The 24,408-nt window shown below is 45.1% G+C and overlaps 1 protein-coding gene across 1 annotated transcript in view; it reads left to right on the forward strand.

Moving 5' to 3' along the window:
* Positions 1 to 19,945, forward strand: part of LOC144752209 (diacylglycerol O-acyltransferase 2-like) — a 195,321-nt gene extending 175,376 nt beyond the window's left edge. The window contains exons 7-8 of the mRNA XM_078640168.1: positions 5,208 to 5,410; positions 18,333 to 19,945. Coding sequence (XP_078496294.1) covers positions 5,208 to 5,410; positions 18,333 to 18,487 — 358 coding nt within the window. The 3' untranslated portion in view covers positions 18,488 to 19,945. The remainder of the gene's footprint in view (positions 1 to 5,207; positions 5,411 to 18,332) is intronic.
* The last annotated feature ends 4,463 nt before the right edge of the window (positions 19,946 to 24,408 follow it).

The following is a 24,408-nucleotide window of genomic DNA, read 5'->3' on the forward strand; positions in this document are numbered from 1 at the left end:
CTATGCATGTAGGTACATCACTTTCTGAACTAGTGGTTCGTTATTTGGAAGGGACGCCATAAACACGCTCTCACAAATACCGAATTAGAATTAGGTCGCAAATATGAATTGCGGTTTTGTAACAAGTTACCAAATTGCAAGTTGGTGTTAGTCTATTTAAAAAAGCAGATTTGCGGTCGCAAACGGCCCGATTCTGTGAATCAGGCCATTTGCGCCCTCAAAAATGCTTCGTACAAATGGCCCTTAGTTAATTTATAATCCTAACTGTATTCTCTCAACAAAGCATCTCCAGATTGACACTCAAAGTGGATATGCGTTTCATAGAGGCCCACTGTATCAAGGCTGTAATGATAACTTCAAGCTCCATTTAGGGTTATAGTAGCTCAAAGACTCAGGGTTCACCTAATGACCTCCTAGGTTTCAATAATTTGTATGTTAAAAATTGTGATGTCAGAACTTTCATTGCATAATCCACCTATTTACACATATCATTTTGTCAAATGAAGTATATGTAATAAAGAACATTACATAGTTGCCATGTGTCAGTGTTGTTAATTTTCTGTTTACATTTTCTGTTAGATACAATGTTGCTAACACTGCCCGTATCCCTGTACTTGTTTTTTCCTGAGCCGGCCCACATCGCCGCTTGTTTTTTTCCTTTGCTGCTCCCCAGCGCCCCTGTCACCCCCAGGAACTACTTATTGAAGGCTGCAGTGCAGTCGCACAGCAGGTGTGCCGATGGCACGTCAAAGGCAAGCCCGTCTGTGCCAGTCTGCGCTTGCACCACGCCCAGCACCAGGACCCCTGGCATTCCCTCAACTCGCAGATACACAACCGACTATCTCCGAGCCCTGGATCCCTGACTCCACAGCAACAACTGCTGCTGCACCTCCCCTCAAGCCATGGTAGGACCTTTTTCCTGCCAGCACTGTCTCTTCTGCAACACCAGAGCACCCACATGCATGATGACAACCATCACCACGTCGACCCGACAGCTTCAGTACTACTCCACTGCCTCCTGCTCAACGCATGCCACTGAGATGTGGGCACCATCACCTCCCTCATCCCGAGGCCCTACCCTTTTTTATCTATATGTAGCGCCATTAGCTGGAATCATTAGGGCCTGTGGTTTCCTTCCTGTGTCGTACGCAGACGACACTCAAATTGTGGTCTCAATCACAGATGACATCTCATATACGGCAGATAAATTAAAAAACTGTATGAGACAGGCCAGCCTATGGATGGGGAGAAATTGTTTAAAACTCAATGGAGACAAAAGTGAAGTAATGATATTGGGAACACACAATGAAATCTGGTCCCCGGACTGGTGGCCAGCTAATCTTAGTAACTGCCCATCACCGGTTAACAAAGTCAAGAATCTAGGGATGGTTCTGGATAACAGACTTACATTTGACGCCCAAACTGACAAATTAGTAGCCACCATGTGGTATATTCTGAAAATGATCAGAAAACTATTGCCATACATACCTATGGACTCCCGTAAAACTGTGGTCACTGCTCTGGCTCTGTCGAGACTTGATTACGGGAATGCGCTATATGCCGGGATACAGGACCAGCACCTGGCCAAATTGCAACGTCTGAAGAACTCAGCAGCCAGGCTGATATTAGATATCCCTAGATCAGAACATATATCCCATCACCTGGATACCCTACACTGGCTCCCCCTGGTAAAACGTATTAAATTCAAATCCTTGTGTCTAACATACAAGGCACTCCAGGGCTTTGGATCACTGTTCCTTAGATCACGTCTCAAGCTATATATCCCGAAAAGAGATCTATGTTCCAGTCAGGCAAAACTTATACAAATCCCCCACTTCCAACAAGCAAGGTGGGGAGGTAGAAGTTTCCTACTGCATGGCACCAAGGACTGGAATCGGCTTGCACTTGCTATCAAGAACAGCACCTCTTTGTTGTCCTTTAGGAAATCTGTAAAAGCCTGGCTGTTCTCTTCATGCTAAATCATGTCTCCCCTCACTGCACTAGTCATACGTTTCTATAGCGCTAAGACGCCTATGGGCAGATGTGCGCTTTATAAAAATCCACAAATGAAATCAAATCAAATCTTCTTCACCAAGACTGCATCCGGGCCTGACATCACCCGACGGCAACAAAATAGCACGCCGCGACCGCATCAACAAACACGGCGGTGAAATCGCCATCATTCACAAAGAAACCATCCACTGCACCACCTCCGCAGACAACACCACACCGTGCATGGAACATCTCAACTTCCAACTCCATAATGACGGCAAAACCACCATCAGAGGCACCCTTGCCTTCAGACCCCCAGGACCTCGCCCCAGCTTCAGTGACGCCATCCCCGAATGCATCGCCCCCCACGCCATTGATTCCAAACACTACATCTTCCCCGGTAACCTCAAATTTCACCTCAACCACCTTAACAACACCAATACCGCCAACCTCCTTGAAAGCATGAACAACAGCGGCCTCACCCAGCTAGTAGCCAACCATTCACAAATGATTGCCGAAGGCACCCAGCATACCTTATTATTGCTTCACAGCACGACTCCATCCACAGCCCCCCTACTATTAAAAACAGCCCTAACCTATTGGCAAAGATCACTCCAATACACAAACCATAGGATCCTGTACGCCCCTAATACCCCACTGCTAGGGATCCCGACTTCAGTGGGATTAGCAAGTAAGCGGAGCATACAAAAGTGGGAAGAAGAGAGGGTAAACGGGATGGGGATGTTCTTCATAGATGGTATACAGCGAAATCACGAGGACTTCGCCCATGAACAGGGAGTACCCCGGTCCCTCTTCATGTTACAGGCCAACATAACCAAATTCATAAAGAAACACTGAATCTCTTACACACAAATTTGTTCACACTGTATACTTGATGGGAAATGGTCGTCACTTGATCAAATGGTTTTATAGGGGCATACGTTCACATGCAGCAACCTCACTTACAACTCTCAGGTAAAAATGGGATAGAGACTTAGGCAGGAACATGTCGGATAAGGAGTGGGACTCACTCCTCGAATATCCCAGGAAGGTATCCCGTAATGCTAAATTTAAAATCATACAATACATGGTGATGCATAGGGCCTATCTCACTGTCCACAGTGTACAACATGTAGGTTCTAAAGAAAAACACTGGTCCCTCAAGGGGGGAAGTTTGAACCTCTACTTCCTTGGAGAAAATTATTTTGGCCATCAAAAGATTGGTTCAATTTCTCAATAAGACAGTTTTATTCAATTTGTTCAACATTAGAAAAAATAGTTGCAATTTTATATTCAAGCCAAATTGAAAGTAAAAAGATGATCTCAAGGTGCACAATGGTGAGGTGCAAGTGAAATAAGAGAGTGTAACGTGCGCTGGTGCCATACAGTCTACGTACGTAGTGTGCATAAGTAGTGACTGGTCCAGGATGCAAAAGTGGTTGGTACACACTCTGACACAGGGTGAAATGCTTCTGAATCCCCCAAAAATATAGGGCCTCATTTATGAAAAGTGACACATCGCTGCGTGAAAACAGCGATGCGTCACTTTTCAATGCGCCCTCCTTGCGACATGCTGGATGAGTCATATTTACAGTATGATGCATCATGTCGCAAGGAGTTACAGATGCGTCAGTATTTCTGACGTATCTGCAGGCGCAAAAATGACGCATTGCTGGAGTGTGTCACGAAAGTGACGCAACTCCAGCAATGGGTCATTTCACATGGGAAAGTCCCATGTTAAATGTGCCTGCGTCAGTCTTACGCCTGCCATGAGGCAGGCGTAAGATATTGACGCATTTGCTTCCTAGAAGTGACGCACTGAAATCTTATAGATTTCACTGCGTCACTTCTACGAGGCTTACTTGGATCCGAACGCCCACCCTGCATACATTATACCTGGCTCAGGTATAATGTGGCGCAGGGGTTTACAAAGTGACGCATCTAGCTAAATGCTTCACTTTGTAATTATGACACAACATGGCACATTTTTTACGCCGCTGGTGCGTCACAAAAAGTAATGAACCAGTGGCGCAAAAGTGACGCAAGGGCTCATAAATAAGACTCATAGTACACTAATATTGTGCTGACGTTTCGACACTACAAGAGCACACGATGTCTGTAAGGAATGACTTACTAGGGAGTTTATAGTCGGTGTAATAGGAGTGAACACTTTGTCTTTGAACAGGATATGTTGGGAGGTGGGGTGATGGGGCAACAAACAGTAAAAGGGTACCAAACATCAAAGGGGTTCAGGGACATGGGCAATTCAGTGTTCACCGCCTGTGCATCCATCCATCCATCCACCCATCCATCCATCCATCCATCCATCCATCCATCCATCCATCCATCCACCCAGCCCGCCCATCCATCCATCCATCCATCCATCTACCCAGCCTGCTCATCCATCCATCCATCCATCCACCCCTCCATCCATCTATCCATTCATCCATTCATCCACCCATCCATCCATCCATCCACCCAGACCGCCCATCCACCCATCCATCCATCCATCCATCCATCTACCCAGCCCACTCATCCATCCATCCATCCATCCATCCATCCATCCATCCACATCCATCCATCCATCTACCCAGCCCACCCATCCATCCATCCATCCATCCATCTACCCAGCCCACCCATCCATCCATCCATCCACCCAGCCCGCCCACCCATCCATCCATCCATCCATCCATCCATCCATCCATCCATCTACCCAGCCCACCCATCCATCCATCCATCCATCCACCCAGCCCGCCCACCCATCCATCCATCCATCCATCCATCCATCCACCCAGCCCGCCCATCCATCCATCCATCCATCCATCCATCCATCCATCCATCCATCTATCCATCCAGCTACCCAGCCCACCCATCCATCCATCCATCCATCCATCCATTCATCCATCCATCCATCTATCTACCCAGCCCACCCATCCATCCGTCCATCCATCCATCCATCCATCCATCTACCCATCTACCCAGCCCACCCATCCATCCATCCATTCATCCATCCATCCATCCATCTACCCAGCCCATCCATCCATCCGTCCATCCATCCATCCATCCATCTACCCAGCCCACCCATCCATCCATCCATCCATCCATCCATCCATCCACCCAGCCCACCCATCCATCCATCGATCCATCCACCCCTGCTTTGCTACACAGGTGGTACACTCCTCTCTTTCTCACCTGCATGCTGTCACTTCTTGCAGGGCTGACCTGGTCCCCGCCTTCTCCTTCGGCGAGAACGAGCTGTACCAGCAGGTGGTGTTCGAGGAGGGCAGCTGGATGAAGGCCATCCAGCAGCGGTTCCAGAAGCTGGTGGGGTTCGCTCCCTGCTTCTTCTACGGCAGGGGTCTGACCTCCGCGCACTCCAAGGGGTTCCTGCCCTATTCCAGGCCCATCAGCACTGTCAGTAAGTGAGTTATGTCTGTGTTCAGGATCCTGTGTGCTGGACTACAAAGGAAGGGGGGGGGGGTTGCCTCTCAGCATTGCGTTTCATTATTGTACATGTCCAGGGTCCCAGTGATGCATTTGAAGGGGAGGGTTATTTGTAAGATCTCTGTAGTCCTTCCTTTCTTTCCACTGCTCCGAAGTCTGGTGTTTGGAAGCAGACTCTGGCAAAGGTAGTCCCTGCAGCAGTGCTTAATTTATATAAAAAAATTAAGTGCCAGGGCTCTCGTCAGGACGTTACTGCAGCTTGCACCATGCATTGCCCCTGTCAGCGCTGCCAATGATAGTGACAAGACAACAACTAACCATCCACTCCTACAAGTGTGACAATTCAGACTATTTCAGGCCTCCAAAGCTACAAGAATGGCTTGGGCGACAGGTAATGGTTATTTTTAATGTATATTGAATTAATAATTAACTGTTGTTGTGGTGATCTCTAAATTAGCCAGACAGTGCCACCTTGTGGCAGAATGTCACAGGTACCGTGTTGAAAATTAAGCGCCGGTGCCGAGTCCCAGAAACCACAGCCTCAAATTAAGCACTGCCCGGCAGGACCCAGAAACTAAGGAGCTCAGGACCCAGGGTAGAAGACAAGTCAACAGTGGGAGTCAAAAAGCACATGATACTAACTGGAGGGGTGCACAAGGGCCAGAGAGGCGCAGATGGGGAAAAGAAGCTGGGCGTGAGTCACACACCTTGTAGCACAGATGTACTCACTCATTTGATATGAGTTCCGCACATTACATTAGATGTGAATCTCACATTGGGCTGCACAGTCTCTCTCATGTGGTGCAAGGCTCTTGTGAGGAGCAGCATCACAGTCACTGGGTCTGAATTTCACTTCTTGCAACACAAGAGACACTCATTGAGCATGAGTGCGACACCTTGGATCACGGTCACTCAATGGGTATCAAGCCCTCACCTTGGTGTACAGTCTCTCTTACTGGGTGCGATCTCAATGGGTGTTAGTTTCACTTGGAGCATGATATCACTCACCGAGCCAGTATTATGCCTCAGAGCAGTCTCACTCATCAGGTGTGAATCCTTTACTTTGGTGCACGATCTCAAGTGTGAATCCTTTACCTTTGTGCACAGTCTCACTCATCAGGTGTGAATCCTTTACTTTGGTGCACAGTCTCACTCACCAGGTGTGAATCCTCTCCTTTGGTGCACGATCTCAAGTGTGAATCCTTTACCTTTGTGCACAGTCTCACTCACCAGGTGTGAGTCCTTCACTTTGGTGCACACTCTCACTTACCAGGTGTGAATCCTCTCCTTTGGTGCACGATCTCAGGTGTGAATCCTTTACCTTTGTGCACAGTCTCACTCACCAGGTGGGAATCCTTTACTTTGATGCAATGTCTCACTCACCAGGTGTGAATCCTTTACTTTGGTGCAATGTCTCACTCACCAGTTGTGAATCCTTTACTTTGGTGCAGAATCCTGAGTGAATCCTTTACCTTGGTGCACAATCTCAGGTGTGAATCCTTTACCTTGGTGCACAGTCTCACTCACCATGTGTGAATCCTTTACTGTGGTTTCAATGTCTCACTCACCAGGTGTGAATCCTTTACTTTGATGCAATGTCTCACTCACCAGGTGTGAATCCTTTACTTTGGTGCAATGTCTCACTCACCAGGTGTGAATCCTTTACTTTGGTGCATGATCTCAGGTGTGAATCCTTTACCTTTGTGCACAGTCTCACTCACCAGGTGTGAATCCTTTACTCTGGTGCACAGTCTCACTCAACAGGTGTGAATTATTTATGTCCATGCACAGTCGCACTCACCAGGTGTGAATACTTTACCTTGGTGCACAGTCTCACTCACCAGGTGTGAATCCATTACTTTGGTGCACAGTCTCACTCACCAGGTGTGAATGGTTTATTTTGGTGCACAGTCTCACTCACCAGGTGTGAATGGTTTATTTTGGTGCACAGTCTCACTCACCAGGTGTGAATGGTTTATTTTGGTGCACAATCCTGAGTGAGTCCTTTACTTTGGGGCACAGTCTCACTCACCAGGTGTGAATCCTTTTTTTTTTTAATTTTTAAACTCTGTTTATTGAGTTTTTAACACAGAACAATACAAGGGTTGGTATTGCGGCTGAAAGTAGTGACACCTGGATCATTCATCATAGACAGTTCATGGCATTTCAACAGTATAATACAGTAGTAGCCGGTCATACATTGTCATACATTGTATGTCAATCAGGGATAGTCCCGCAGTGCCATTGTACATTAGAAGAGTGCCATGTTGCAGCTCATCGCGAGGGAATGTAAAGGGTAGTATCTAGTATTTCATGCATATCAACATTGAACATCAGCAAGTTACACTAGTCGTTAGGTCATACAATCACATATGCAGCAAATGTTCATACTCTTAAGCCACACATTGATGGCACCACATGTATGGTTAGACACATCTCACCTGGCTATCACCGCCCCTCCGGATCCCACCTCCATCTGGACCCTCATCCCCATCTACCTGAACTAGCAGATATCCGACTAGAGGGCCCCAAATGTCATTAGACCTGCTGGAAATCGGAAGTAATTCAGCAAAAATCGCGTATTGTTCCTGACAATGAGTCATATCTGCGAGGCAGTCTTTAAACTTTGGGGCCCTTCCACGACCCCATCTACATGCAACGCGCCGTTTTGCAAGAGGCAAAGCAATATCTAAGAATTTCCTGCAGGTCTTAGGGATGTGTGGTGTGTGCCCCATGAGCATTAGTAATGGAACAGGATTTATGGACTCTCCAACCATAGATTCAAGGGCGCCATGCACCTGTTGCCAATAGGTATGAACAAGGGGGCATTCCCAGGCGCGATGCAGGAAACCAGAGGTGTGAATCCTTTACTTTGGTGCACAGTCTCACTCACCAGGTGTGAATCCTTTACTTTGGTGCACAGTCTCACTCACCAGGTGTGAATCTTTTATGTTGCTGCACAATCCTGAGTGAGTCCTTTACCTTGGGGCACAGTCTCACTCACCAGGTGTGAATCCTTTATGTTGCTGCACAATCCTGAGTGAATCCTTTACCTTGGTGCAAAGTCTCACTCAACAGGTGTGAATTCTTTATGTCCTCGCACAGTCTCACTCACCAGGTGTGAATCCTTTACTTTGGTGCACAGTCTCACTCACCAGGTGGGAATCCTTTACTTTGGTGCACGATCTCAGGTGTGAATCCTTTACCTTTGTGCACAGTCTCACTCACCAGGTGTGAGTCCTTTATGTTGTTTCAATGTCTCGCTCATCAGTTGTGAATCCTTTACTTTACTGCACGATCTCAGGTGTGAATCCTTTACTTTGGTGCACAGTCTCACTCATCAGGTGTGAAACCTTTACGTGGGTGCACAGTCTCATTCCTCCAGTGTGAACCCTTTACGTTGGTGCACAGTCTCATTCCTCAAGTGTGAACCCTTTACGTTGGTGCACAGCCTCACTCACCAGGTGTGAATCCTCTCCTTTGGTGCACGATCACAGGTGTGAATCCCTTACCTTTGTGCACAGTCTCACTCATCAGGTGTGAATCCTTTCGTTTGGTGCACGATCTCAGGTGTGAATCCTTTACCCTTGTGCACAGTCTCACTCACCATGTGTGAATCCTTTACTGTTGTTTCAATGTCTCACTCATCAGTTGTGAATCCTTTAGTTTGGTGCACGATCTCAGGTGTGAATCCTTTACCTTTGTGCACAGTCTCACTCACCAGGTGTGAATGGTTTATTTTAGTGCACAATCCTGAGTGAATCCTCTACCTTGGGGCACAGTCTCACTCACCAGGTGTGAATCCTTTATGTTGCTGCCCAATCCTAAGTGAATCCTATACCTTGGTGCAAAGTCTCACTCAACAGGTGTGAATTCTTTATGACCATGCACAGTCTCACTCACCAGGTGTGAATACTTTACCTTGGTGCACAGTCTCACTCACCAAGTGTGAATCTTTTTCTTTGGTGCACGATCTCAGGTGTGAATCCTTTACTTTGGTGCAATGTCTCACTCACCAGGTGTGAATTGTTTATGTTGGTGCACAATCCTGAGTGAATCCTTTACCTTGGGGCACAGTCGCACTCACCAGGTGTGAATACTTTACCTTGGTGCACAGTCTCACTCACCAGGTGTGAATCCTTTACTTTGGTGCACGATCTCAGGTGTGAATCCTTTACTTTGGTGCAATGTCTCACTCACCAGGTGTGAATGGTTTATGTTGGTGCACAATCCTGAGTGAATCCTTTACCTTGGGGCACAGTCGCACTCACCAGGTGTGAATACTTTACCTTGGTGCACAGTCTCACTCACCAGGTGTGAATCCTTTACTTTGGTGCACGATCTCAGGTGTGAATCCTTTACTTTGGTGCAATGTCTCACTCACCAGGTGTGAATGGTTTATGTTGGTGCACAATCCTGAGTGAATCCTTTACCTTGGGGCACAGTCGCACTCACCAGGTGTGAATACTTTACCTTGGTGCACAGTCTCACTCACCAGGTGTGAATCCTTTACGTTGGTGCACAGTCTCATTTATTTCGGGGCCTATTTATGAAAAGTCGCGCAGTGCAGCTCAGCACATCACTTTGCCTCTCTGCATTGCATGATGGGGAAAGGGCAGGAATGTGCCATATTTAAGGCAATGTGACACATTTCAGCCTTTTACTGAGCGCTGGTGCCCTGTTGACAGCCTCGTGCTGACGCAGGCACCCTTAGACCATGTGCAAGAAGGGGCACCTTCCTGCACAAAAACAATCTTGAGAGGCATATTCCTTCTTCTATGTGTGCCATAGAATGTCCATTTTGCGTTTATCTGAGATACTTACTTTATGTGGTCAAGTCAAATCAGGCTCACCTATGGACCGATTTATCCCAGATGTGTTTATTAAACTTCAGGGGCCTCATTTATGAGAAATTACGCATCACTGCGTGAAAGCAGCGATGCGTCACTTCTCAGTGTGCACTCCTTGCGAAATGATGGATGCGTCATATTTACAGTATGACGCATCATGTCACAAGGCGTTACAGATACGTCAGTATTTCTGACGTATCTGTAGGGCGCAAAAGTGACGCATTGCTGGAGTGTGTCACAAAAGTGATGCAACTCCAGCAATGTGTCCTTTCACATGGGGCAAGCTCCATGTGAAAGGGCTTGCGTCAGTCTTACGCCTGCTGTGAGGCAGATGCAAGATATTGACGCATTTGAGTCCTAGAAGTGGCGCAGTGAAATCTGGTAGATTTCACTGCGTCACTTCTATGAACCTTTCTTGCGTGGGAACACCCCCCCTGCATATATTATACCTGGTGCAGGTATAATGTAGCGCAGGGGTTTACAAAGTGACGCATCTACCTAGATGCGTCACTTTGTAAATGTGGCGCAACAAGGCGCATTTTTTACACTGCTGGTGCGTCACAAAAAGTGACGCACCAGTGGTGCAAAAGTGACGCAAGGGCTCATAAATGAGCCCCCAGGATTCTCTGCTCCCACCCCGCCTAGAACTGATCAATCTGTCTCTGGCATCAGCATCTGTACCTAGTCCTTGGAAGCATGCCAAGGTCATCCCCCTCCTGAAGAAACCTACTTTGGATGCTTCCAACCCTGAACATTTTCACCCCATCTCTCTCCTGCCTTTCCTTACTAACATAGCAGAGAAACATGTCAGTGTCACCCTAACCAAGTTTCAAGAAGAGAACCAGATTCTGAGCACCTCTCAGAATTACTTTAGGCCGATGAATAGTGCAGAATCTGCACTTCTTGGGTTTAGAATTTATATTCAACCTTTGTCTCAGGTCGTGAATTCTTTGTGGCTTGAGTTGTTGTCTTATGCAGATGACACTCAGCTCGTACTCTCCTTCTCTGACAACCCCAGGTTACACCTGGTCAATTTTCAAAGGGGAATGCTTGCTGCTGCAGAGTGGCTGGATTCAAACTGCTTATGCCTAAACACGAGTAAAACTGAAATCCTCTTATTAGGAAAAGATACCCACTCCTGGGGCGGTCATTGCTGGCCCCCCTCACTTGGGTCCTCCCATCAAGACTGCTGTAAAAAATCTAGGTGTCTGGGTGGATAACACCCTATCTTTTGAAGTGGATTCAAAATCGGTGGTAGACACATGTTTTGGCCTATTGCGAACTTTCAAGCCCATTCTTGGATTTTTCGATCCTTTCACCTGTCAACTCATCTTTCAAGCATCTATTCTAACTCTGTTAGATTATTGCAATAATCTATATTTGGGAATCAATAAGGTGTACGCCTCTCCTGGGGAGTCTTGTAAATCTGGGAATGCATCAAAAACCATGGGAGTTGCGTGGGAACACCCACACAACACCCATGAAATGCGTTCCCAGGGCAGAGTAAGGCAACGCAGCGATCTGCATGGCGTTGCCATACTACAGAGTTATGGAGCCACTCAGGAACATGCAAAGTGGCCTTGTGTGGCTTAATAAATCTCACTTACGGTTTGCGTCATGCATGTACACGTTGCGTGGTGCTTGAGCGGTAATGTAAACTGATACTTGTATAGCGCACTACTCACCCGCAAGGGTCTCAAGGCGCTTGTACGAATACCGCTGTGGAACCCATCCTGGCTTTCCCTGTGAGGTGTCCACTCCTGGGCACCCCCAAGGTGGAGGCCAGGCATCCTTAGCGTTGTGGGGGCCGTTGTGGAGATTAAGCAAGCTATTGCCCGGAGTTGCAGAGTTGGACCCATGGTGGTTTGAATAGGCACCGAGGCGAGAATTATCAGGTCCGTGGAATTTTGAGCCCAAGGCCCGCCGAGGCGGGGAATTGAACCCTGGTCCCGGGCTAGACCTCTGCATCAGGGTCTGCCGCTCTAACCATTGAGCCACACTTCTGGTACAAACCAGCCCGTAAATAGGCCCCCTAGTGTGAACCATGCACCTCTGGAATCCAGCCTCCCTACCTGGGTGTAAGTCTCAATTGTTGATCAACAACCTTACTCTTGACCTTGATACAACACAGCTTACCTCCCACCCCTGTGGACTCTTGGACTTGAGATCTCTCCTGAATAGTGCCCGCTTCATGATGAACCCTGGCTTTATCATATAGCAATGAGGAGTCAAGACGCTGTAGGATCAGAGAAGGATTACGGAAGTTTTTTCTGCTTGGAGTGATAACCACTCCTTTCGCCAATGCCACGATTCATGTTTGAGAACTTCTGATTTCAGAGAGACGGAGTGGAAGAGCAGAGGAGGGAATGAAAAGAGCCAGTGGGAGAGCAGAGGAGGGAATGAAAAGAGCCAGTGGGAGAGCAGAGGAGGGAATGAAAAGAGCCAGTGGGAGAGCAGAGGAGGGAATGAAAAGAGCCATGTAAAAATAGTGGAAATAGTGGGTTCCCGGGTAGAAAACAGCCCTCCGATGTGGTCACCTCAGGGGCAGATTAGCTGCAGGGGCCAGTAGCCCATTGTCCACTTTCACCCACACCTCTAACACCCCTAAATCTAGGATTTAAGTTCTATTCCTGACACTAGAACCTCAGTTCTGATCTGACTTGCAAGAAGGACAAAGAAAAGACCTGTGTCTGGGACAACAGGAGCGGCACATAGCAAAGTTGCGATACTCTGCACCTGTAACAACATTTCTGGTACTGCACAACAGCAAATCATCTTGAACCAAGGTTCGGCTCCCACAGACAGAGGGACCCCCCTTTGAGAGCAAAAGGCAACTCTACACTCCCCTAAACTAGTGGCACTCACTAGTCTCCTGCAGTCCGCAGGTAAAACCTTATACCAGAACCAAAGATTTTCTAGCCATCGAGCCCTCCGAGGTATTGCCCAAACGTAGATGGTTCAGTGCATTGTGGGAAATGTAGTCCTGCCTTCCACGAAGTTACAGGCAGCTACAGTGTTTCCCGGGACCTCCAGTTGTCAAAATATCTTTTTGTTGTGCTTACTGCTGCCAAGGCTTGATCGCCAGTCCAGTAACTAACCCCTTTACTTGATGCTGCACCTCGAGGGAACTTTGCACAATATTCATCCAATGTCAGCAGCAGCTCCATTGTTGAGATTTTGTATCCGGTTTCCTAGTAGCACCATGTGAGTGGTAAAAGCAGCTCTTCCGTGGCTACGGCTTCAGCACCACGGACAGCCAGGACAACTCTGCACCCGGGCTTCTTGAGCCAGGTAAAATCGAACTGACTGTCGTGCCTTGGCCCTGGGACCTGCATCACCTCTACGCTCCTTGGGTTCCACGCAACTCGACCTGCCAGTGACCGATTGTCACTACCACTTTTTCCCATTGACTGTAATGCAAACGTCCTGCAGTAGTGAATTGCTGTGATTTATATTTTCTTCTAAAATCCATAATTCTGGTTACATGGATCTGATATCATTCGTTTTGGTGTCTAAATTAATATAAAAATCTGTTTTATTTGGATAAATTGATGTCGGATTTCTTTCAAGTCATGTCCATTTCTCATAGTCCATGTGGGTACTCTGAAACACTTAACACATGTTCCTTTAGTAAAAGCCGGACTCCTCTTTGCCCCTCTATCATGACTGAGCTATGGATTTATTATTGTGCCTCCAAGGACCATCTTTGGGGTATTGTGAGACTATTGCATGGTGCGGCCTAACCAGAATCACCACATAACACTCCACCTTTCTACCTGTATCTATAATATTGAATCTCCAGTCACAGAGAGGCACCTGGGTGCCCCATACATGAAGCTATGGCAGATTGAAGATATCACACATGACATGCTATGAAAACTCATTCCTAGAAAGTGTTATGTCATGTTTTGACCTCTCTTCTATCCGCATGCATGCTTAATAATTTCTACAGATCCATGTTACTACAACATGCGCTGAAAGATTAAAAAACGTATATGTTTGTCATGTCTTGCTCTGGATCCCAGCTTTTGATCAAGGACAGAAGAAAAACACTACCAAACGATCAAATATGATGTAAATTCTCTCAAATTCTTCACATCGTGACCGTATAATTAGATTATTTGTGAAAATATGATTGTAAATCTGTGTTTATCAATATATATCTCTTCACAGGCTGCTAGGAAGTCTGGTCTCCCTCCCCTTGGTCCGCCCACTTCTCAATCTAAACAGGGCTTTCTGATCAATGCGAGGTCCTTGATCAAACATAATATAGATTTCCACGACTTTGTAAGTACGAGACAACCTGACTGGGTCTTTGTTACTGAGACTTGGGCCTCGGAGTCTTCTGGTCATGACCTCCTGTTGGCTATTCCAGAAGGATATGCCTTTCAGAGGTTGGACAGAGTGCGACGCAGAGGTGGTGGACTGGCTATTCTTTTCAAGTCCGCACTCTCCTGCACTATAAAATCTCTATCGGTCCCCTCAGACCCATTTGAGGCCCTATACTTTTGTATTGGGAATGCCCCCTCGAGCTCCTTCACTGGAATTCTTCTATACAGACCCCCAGGATCCAGAACTAACTTCTGTCCTGAGCTCTTTAGAATTCTGGAACCATATTTTGGTAGATCTCATTTTACCATCCTGGGTGACACGAATTTCCATCTAGAGGATCTGGCATCTAAGGACACATCCTCCCTAGTTAACCCCTTGGAAGCATGTGACTTTGTCCAAAGAGTGCTCCATCCGACCCACAAGGCTGGCCACATCCTAGATGGGATATTTTCTAATGATTCTAGATTAACGGTCGGCGTACCTGTGACGATAGTTTGGTCTGATCATTTAGCTGTTCCACTGTCCTTGGATATTTCTTGTTCAGAGGGTAATTTGGGTACTAACAAGAAATGTCTTAAAAGAAGCTTTAGGAACTTTACGAATGAGGCCCTGGCCCCTTTTATTCAAAGTACGAATATTACATCCCAGCGGATGGTGGATGAAACGGCCCAAGAACTCGCGGACTCCATCACTAAAGCAGCTGATGAGTTAGCTCCCGCCTCACTCAAACATGTGGCACGACATAAGCCGACAGCCCCATGGTTTACGGAAGAACTTAGACTCCTCAGACAAAAATGCAGAAGGAAGGAACGATGCTGGCGCAAATCTTGGGATCCCAAAGACCGAGAAGTTTATAAGGGCCTGTTACGAGATTATAAAAACAGAGTCATTAAGGAGAAACAGGATTATTTTACCAACTTAACCTGTTCTCTCACGTCATCTAAAGAGCTTTTTAAGATCGTTGACTCCTTATGCTCACTCCAGTTACCCGACCCTGTGGTTGTCTCACAGGAGCTATGTAATAACATCTCAGATTTCTTCTATAAAAAAATAGATGACATCTATGTGGCTCTTCAATCACAGAGGAACTCTCTTAGTGAGGAGGATTTTTCTCGAGTTAAACATTTGGAATCCTGGGATGCGGCTGCTCCCCAAGTCCTGAATCAATTTCCTATGCTCTCCTTGGAGGGTCTCAATCTCCTACTAGATAAAACAAAATCTGCTTCTCCTTTGGACCCGGTTCCTTTGAGAATACTAAAGAACTGTAGGGATACTATTCTTCCTCCAATGTTGAAAATAATGAATGGTGCTTTGGAGCAAGGTATTTTCCCAGTGGCATGGAAGAGGGCCATTGTAAAACCCCTCCTTAAAAAGCCCACCCTTGACCCTGGTCTACTGAAGAACTTTAGGCCTATTTCTCTTTTGCCGGCCCCTGCTAAGATGTTGGAGGCCCATCTGAATTGTCATCTTTCCAACTTTCTGGACGCCTCAGGGTTTTTGGATGGGTCCCAACATGGCTTTAGAAAGCTGCACAGCACGGAGTCTGCTTTGACTAAGGTCGCAGATAACATCCGTCGGAAAGTCGATCTTGGGCAGACCACCGTGCTAGTCCTGCTGGATCTTACAGCAGCTTTTGATACCCTGTCTCCCTGTACTTTAACATCTAGGTTAAGGGAGGCAGGGGTAGCAGGACCGGCTTTGAGTCTCCTGAACTCCTTTTTACATCAGCGAGAGCAGCGAGTGATGCTTGGGGATTACCTCTCCCCTGTCAAGTCGTTGCAATGTGGGGTGCCACAGGGGTCGGCATTGAGTCCGACCCTGTTTAATATCTACGTGGCCCCCCTTGCAAGACTATTAAGATCTCAGGGGATGGAGGTAGTGTCGTATGCCGACGACACGCAGATTATGGTGTCCCTGACCCACTCTGTGAATGTCACCGCGTCCAACTTTAAGTCCGGTATGCAACTTGTTGCAGACTGGATGATTCTCAACTCATTAAAGTTGAACGGTGACAAAACGGAGGTCTTGGTCTTCGGCAAAGACCAGGGAATGTGGTCAGGTGAGTGGTGGCCCTCATCTTTAGGCATCTGCCCCACACCCACACAATCTGCTAGGAACCTAGGAGTCATTTTTGACACCCGGCTTTCCATGGAACTTCAGGTCAATAGGACAGTGGCCACCTGTTGGGGGGTCATCAGGATTTTGAAAAGAATTGCTCATTATCTTTCCCCACAGGCACGTAAACAGGTTGTGATCGCCCTTGTTGGCTCAAGGCTTGATTATTGTAACTCACTCTATGCCGGGGCCAACAAGGGCCTCCTACAACGCCTACAGGTTGTACAAAACGCCGCGGCGCGTTTTGTTTTGGCTCTCCCGTGGCGGTCTTCTGCGACCCTGGCAAGGAAGAATCTCCATTGGTTGCCTATCCCTTCCAGAGTTTCGTTTAAACTTCTCTGCCTTACTTACAGCGCCTTGAAGGCAGGCCCGAATGATGCCTTGGGATCCTTGCTATCCAGGTATGTCCCAAACAGATGTCTCCGCTCTCTAGAGCTTAACCAACTGGTAGTCCCACGCGCCAGGATGGCGAGATGGGGGAGCAAGGCCTTCTCCATTCTTGCACCACAACTATGGAACACTCTTCCCCTGGAGATCAAGTTACAGCCTTCACTTGATCTCTTCAGGAAAGCTTTGAAAACTTGGTGCTTCATTAAAGCCTATCAGTGAGCTCTTGTTTCTGGTTGCCGTCAGCTAGTTTTTGAGTTAGGCGCCTTGACGCCCACTGGGCATAGCTGCGCGTAGACAAATCACATTTCATTCATTCATTCATATCTTTTTCCACCCTTTTAGTGGAATTTAACTAGTACTTGCAAGTTAAAACTCAAATCAGGAAGGATTGGATATGCAATACCTGTTCATAAGCAACCATCATAATCTTAACTCTTTGTTTAACATTTTCCATATATATATCCTATGAACTGGAAGTAACTATTGTACTAACTATTATAATGAGTTAACTGGATAATTAAAGTTTATCAGGACCTACAGAAGGGTCTCTCATACCCTTGCCTGGAGTTCCAGTGTAAGCCACAGAGGACTTTAATGGGGGTCTATCTAATGGGGCCGTTAAACAGCGTTTACAACGAATCTTTTACCCCACAGGGATTCACAACACGTTCGTTACAATGACCGCGTTGTGATTCCGCATACCATTACTCCGCAAGTCGGAACAACGACTTGTGGAGGGGCGGGGACCTGTTGGATTTAAAATCCAACACCTTCCCTAGTGTCCGCACAGACTGGAGTTAGAATAGTAAATTATACTATTCCAACATCCAGCGCCCCCCTCCGCAAGTCGTTGTTCCGACTTGCGGAGTAATGGTATGCGGAATCACAACGCGGTGGTAAAAGAATGCGGGATTTAAAGGTATATTCAATGGGGCCTGATTGATCAATTATTATTTGTAATTAACTTAATAATGTTACACTATAGTACATGTGCCAAGCTGGAATGTTTTGCAGTGTGCGACCATTATTAAGTTTATTATTGCACGTATCATAGGCTTGGTGATCTTCGAGGACATTGCATTATGACATGAAATGTAGTCACAGTTCTACAGTTTTGTCTTCTACAGCTTCCCCATTCTGTCCTATCACTCCCATTCTCCTGCAGCAATTTCTTGACTGCTGTCCTCTTTCTCTGTGTTTCTCTTGCAGTGGGAGAACCCATCACTGTGCCAAGGGTCGAGAACCCGAGCCGCGAGATGGTGGAGCGCTACCATACCATGTACACGGAGTCCCTCGTCAAACTCTTCAACACTCACAAGACCGAATATGGCCTCAAAGAGAGTGAGACGTTATGCATCATCTGAGAGAACTGAGATGGCCACCTGGGACATGTTAGGACCTCTCGGTATTAATGTTTATGCCAAGGTGACGAGCAGAGGAGAGCATTGATGGACTGAGCTATGAGCTTCCTCTGTGGAAGGCCACTCTTCCTTATTGGACACATAGAGGGCTTGAAATGGTGTTGATGCAGCCTGCATTGTAGCGCTTGACGAAATTCAAGAGCTTTTCTTGACTTTCATGTGTTGGCAACATCGAGCTCCCCACAACTGAGAGAATTACGACTGAGGTATTCATCTCGTTCTAGTGCTGGTGCATGGATTTTCCTGGAACAATAAGCTACGAAGGATGTGGGATCTTCTTCCTGCAGAGACTTGTGGGAGTGGCAATCAATTATTTAGAGAAGATTTTTTGAAGATTTTGGAGGATCAATTCTTTCGCCCTCGCTTTCTGTAAATCAATCATATTTCCTGTCTATGCTAAAGAAGACATCATATAGTGAACACTTTGTGCCAGCATTGAGAGACAAATATTGTAGTGGCAAACCTCTGCAGATATTGAGAGGCAGTCACTGGGTGACCACATCCTATTGGTCATTTGGACAAGTCCTTTGCTCTTTGGACCAATTTTGAGCAAAGAGTTTCTGCAAATATTGGTGGGAGGCCAATCATTTGATGACCATTTCCTGTAGATGTTGGGGACCAATGACGTAGCAACCACTTCTTGCAAATATTGAGGGACCAATCATTTTGTGGAAACTTCATGAAGTTAATGGTGGTGGAGGGGGTACCTTCTTCTGTTGTTATTGACGGCTGCATCTCTTCTTTCAGAAATTGGTGGATGAATTATTTAGGGTCTAAATAAAAAAACGTTACCAATAATTTACTGATAAATGGTCTGATTTAGAGTTTGACGGACAGGTTACGCCGTTAAAAATGTGACGGATATCATGTTCACCTAATTACAGTCCATTGGTTCTAATTATGCTTGAATGCACTTGTAATTTGGCGGACAGGATATCAATTATATTTTTGATAGAATAACCTGCCCGCCAAACTCTAAATCAGTCCCAAATTTCTACAAATTTTAGGTAAGCAATAGATGCATGATCACATCTTGTAAAGTTAGTGGCCCCACCCTCCAGATTAAAGTCTCTTCCTTTGCATATCAAGGGAACAAACATTTTGACTACTTCATGCTCATACTTCAAATAAATGACATAATGCTCTTGATCCTGAGAATACTGGAGACCAGTTATATAGTGGCCACTTGTGCAGCATCACAGATGCAACCAGTTACTGGGCTTTTCACAAGGGTAGCTAATACTAGTGAGTAATTGGCATTTATCATTTATTCTCACACTGTTGAGTAATTTTATTACTTTGAGATATTCACAAAATCCGAGTGTAAAGTTACTCAAAATTGTAGACTTACGTGTCCCCACCCCCTGAGTAAGGGGTGGAGTCGAACTTACAAAAAAGAAACATTAGTAAGTCCAGCACCACACACGGCCAACCACTGGTAATGCAACCTCCCTGTAGAAAATAATGGCGGTAGGGACTTAGAACCCGATTTAATTCTTGGTGGTAAGGATACCCCATCGTAGCAGCAAAGGAGTATCCTAACTGCCAAGAATACAGTCTGTACACCACATTTATATGCGGGCTGACCTTCTGGTTAATCACACCACATACTAATGTGTGTCTGTCTTGATTAATCTATTCTGGCGGCCCTGTGGAATAAGTGTTGTCGGAGGCTGACCTGTCATTCCACCCACCTAATTTAGATGGACGAAATTACAGGTCAGTTTTCACAACCCGTCACCGCCAGTTAGATCCTGGCAGTAAGGGGCAGCGAAAACTGCTAAATGCGCCTCTCGCCATGTGAGACAACTCCCATGGCAAGGGAGACATTTTAGTTTTTATTTTATGCTTAAAAAAAAAAACTTTAGGGATTTTCTTTTTGAAAATAAAAAAGTAAACTGTTTGGTGCAGGGCTCCATCCTGCTGACTGAGCCCTGGAACAAACAGGAAAATGCATTGACAGGAAATTCCACAATGACGATTCCTGCCAGTGCTTTATAAATGACCACAAGCTTGGCAGTCATTTATAAATTTGGAGGGATGAGTAGTCTTGGCCTGGTGGACGTAAAGTTCTCTAGCAGGCTAATGGATATTACGTCATGATCGAACTCTTAAATGAAAACCCTGTAGGAAATAATGTTAAATTAAATTATTTAAAATAGTTAAAAATATAAATACATGTAATTAATGTTTAAAAAGCATCTAAAAATAAAACATTTATTATTTAATCATGAAATAGTTGAACTCTTTTTTTTGCATATATTGATCAACGTAAGAGTACATTGTCTTAAAATATATTCAAACTACTTTTAGTTCCACACATCACTTAAAACTTCAGAAAAAAACGTGTTAGTTATTTCATATATTAAAATGAATTCGAGATTTAGTTCAACATTAGTTTGATAGTGCTGTAGCATTTTTTTATTTCTACTACATTTAAAAATATATAATTAGTTTACATTAGTATTCAATATAAAATATTTCTATTTGATTTATTATAACATTTAATAAACGTTTTACATTTTTTCCTACACTTTACTATAAGGAGATCTTCACCACAACAGTGAAGCTTCCCTCATAGTAAAGTATAGGGAAAAGTAAAAAAGTTTATTTAACTGAAAAAGTAGTAACAATATTGTAAATATTAATGTAATATTATGTTATATCTGAATTTCAATTGTAGAACCAATTGAAAAGTGCTACGAAGTTTAAAAAAGCACTATTAACTTATTTTTAATTAAAAATATAATTTACCTATATTAAATGCAAATATTTTTTTCTGAAATTTGAATTAAAAAAGAAATGTCTACCTTACGTAAAAATGTTTTTTTTATTTAGCATTAATATTCTTAAAAGTGATGTATAGAAATATTAAACAGTAGTTAAAATATGTTTAAATGAAAAATAATGTTACATTACTTTATAAATTCAAATAGGATGTTAAAATATTTTACAATTAAATTATGAATATGTTTTCTTTTCAGATATTTTTAACATTCTGTTGAATTTTTTTATATGTTTAACTATTTGAAATAGTTAAATGTCATTTAATTTACCATAGTTTAATTTAATTTAATTTACCATTATATAATGTGGGGTTTTATTCTAAGTCCCATTATTTTCTATGAGATGGTATAGCATTATCCATGGTTGGCCATATGTGGTCCTGAATTTACTCCACTTCTGAGCAGGAATAATTTACTAGTGTTTAGGTTCCTTTTATGACGGTAGTATCTTTAGAAGTGCAGCCTGTGAATAGCAATGAGTTTACTCTTTTGTGGGTGTGTGAATGTCCCTCTTTAAACCCCACGCTAACCCGAACTAAGCCCCTCTTACTGCTCCCTATATCCCTCCCATTTAGTAGTAAGTACGCCTCTTTTTCGAGCCACTTCCTGGGTCCCTCCCATATTTGCTACTAAGTAGAAAAGTTACATGTGTGAGGATCTCCCCATAGAAAAGAGAGGAGCGGTGGAGGTGTAGATTTACACTCGTAGGTTTGTGAATAGCATTTGGGAGTAATTGAGTAGTACTAGTGTAGTACTACTAAACATTCAGCAAAATGTAGTTTGTGGATTGGCCCTCTACTGACTAGTTCCTGTACATACAGCAAGACCAGCAGATAAAAACTTTGGACCAGCGATTTGGTGACCACATCTTGCAGACACTGAGGGCCCGATTCACAGAACTAATTTAAGACTAAATCCTAAACTTACTACTTTTGGTATTCACAGAAGTTAGGATTTTGTCTTAAGTTTGTCTTAAGACAGACTTAAGACAGACTTAAGTTAGGATTTTGTCTTAAGTCTGTCTTAAGACAAACTTAAGACAAAATCCTAACTTCTGTGAATACCAGAAGTAGTACGTTTAGGATTTTGTCTTAAGTTAGTTCTGTGAATCGGGCCCAATGTAACCCAACAATTTAGCGAACCTAAAGCCTGTGATAAAACGTGGCAATTCCCTGGAAGTATGGGCTCAATATGTAGTGCCCACGTCCCTAATATGATATGAAACTGATCATGTCATGTGTAGATGTTGAGTTTTCAGAAGCACTCTTCATAGGTTTCCTAATGCTAGTTATCTTGATGACCACATGTGGTTATACCATTTCATGGGCCAATTTGATCTGTTTCCTGCATAATACCTAGAGCTCCATGTTGTTTTAACTACTTCTTCCTAGGGGACCTCTTTTTATACCCACACCCTGCCTAATTCTTGGGCATCCATTTTGTTTAATCCACTTCTTGTGTATTGTGAGGTCACTTTCATACAGTGCCTCCATCTTGCATATCCCCAGAACCCTCCACATGGGGGACCATTTACTGACCACATTGGGAGACGACCCATGTGTTGAACATTCTGAACCATATAGTCCAATAGGCCTGTATAAGACTTTCTGCTCCCGAGACGTTGCTCTGCCTTATAGAGGTGGATTCTTACTAGCAAGTGTAATCCAGAGCAGGCGAAGATGACATGGCCTATTCGCAAGAGGTGCTGACTTTAGTACATGGGGTATCAGGTTTAATTCCTGGCCTGCACCCGGCAGAATATTCCTACCCTTTACCGCTGTGCCACCACCACGGAATCCTGGATCCAGGCGGACGCGGCAGTCCTGTGGCGGTCTGACTGTCACACTCAAAATACTGTGGATGGACTCGCAGTGGTTGTGGTGGTCGGACCACCACCGCAAGTACGGCAGTCCTAGGACCGCCATACTCGTAATAAGTCCCTTTGTCTCTCAATGCCTAAAAATGAAAAACAAAAGTGAAACATAATCTGGTTCAGTCGTAAAGCGCTCTAATCCCCACTGGCCAGGTTTGTGCTGTAAAAGCAGCTGCAAGAATAAAAAAGAGAGCGGCTAAACCACTAGCTGATAATCAAAAGGTGAGACGCCATACCTTTCTTTCTGCTCAAAGTGATTCCAGAGTACCCTCAATTTGATGTAGTACCCGCAGACTAGTAGTTAATAAAGATATGAGATTGTTTTTTCTTAATTGTGCGGGTTATGCAAGCAGTGTCCTACTCACATCATTGACCAAACTCATCCTAGTCAATACCACATTATGAATTATAATGCCACTTTTCTACATACTTTTTGCATTGACATTTTTTCCTTGCAGAAAATCACTTTTTTAAATTGCAATTTTTAAAAAAATGTCAATTGTTTTATGAATACACATTAACTATGGCTAAAACACGATGCATAAGGAGTGAACTACTTTGCTTGCGTGTCTAAAACACATTTATGTAAATAACTTTGTGGTTGTGAAAAAAGTTCAAAAATCATTTCTTAAAAGCATGCAATTAGACCAAAGGAGAGGCCAGGGTTCAGAACGGAGGGCCTGATGAGGATGGCGGTCCCACTGCTACCGACAGGCCGTCGGTAGAGGTCCGACCACCATCCAGCATAGGGGTCCGACTGCTGCATTATGATGCAGTCGGTGTGACTGCAGCGGTCGTAGGAACCAACCAACGCCTTCGACAGGAGGAGGGAGCCCATTGGGCCGTCGGGCGGATCGTAATCCCTACAATAGGGGCGGTGCCTGCGCAGGCACTGCCATAGGGATACGATGTCCCTATCCGACAACCTTTCCATGGTGGTCCGGCTGCCATGGAAAGGCTGTTGGAAAGGGACTTTGGGGGCCCCTAGCAGGGCCCTGGGCCCCTGTGGACCTCTATTATGAGGCCTGGGGGGCACCTGTGGTGCCCCCCAGGCCTCATGACCCGTGTGCCAGGCACACAGGCATGGATGTTCCAAAACATCCCCTTTTCCACTGCGGCTTGTGCTGCAGCACTTTTACGGGCCGCAGCACAAGCAGCAACGGAAAAGGTGATGTTTCTGCCCGCCTTCATGGCGGTCGCTTCTT

This window comes from Lissotriton helveticus, chromosome 4_2, assembly GCF_964261635.1.
Source record: "Lissotriton helveticus chromosome 4_2, aLisHel1.1, whole genome shotgun sequence".
NCBI classification, from domain to species: Eukaryota; Metazoa; Chordata; class Amphibia; order Caudata; family Salamandridae; genus Lissotriton; species Lissotriton helveticus.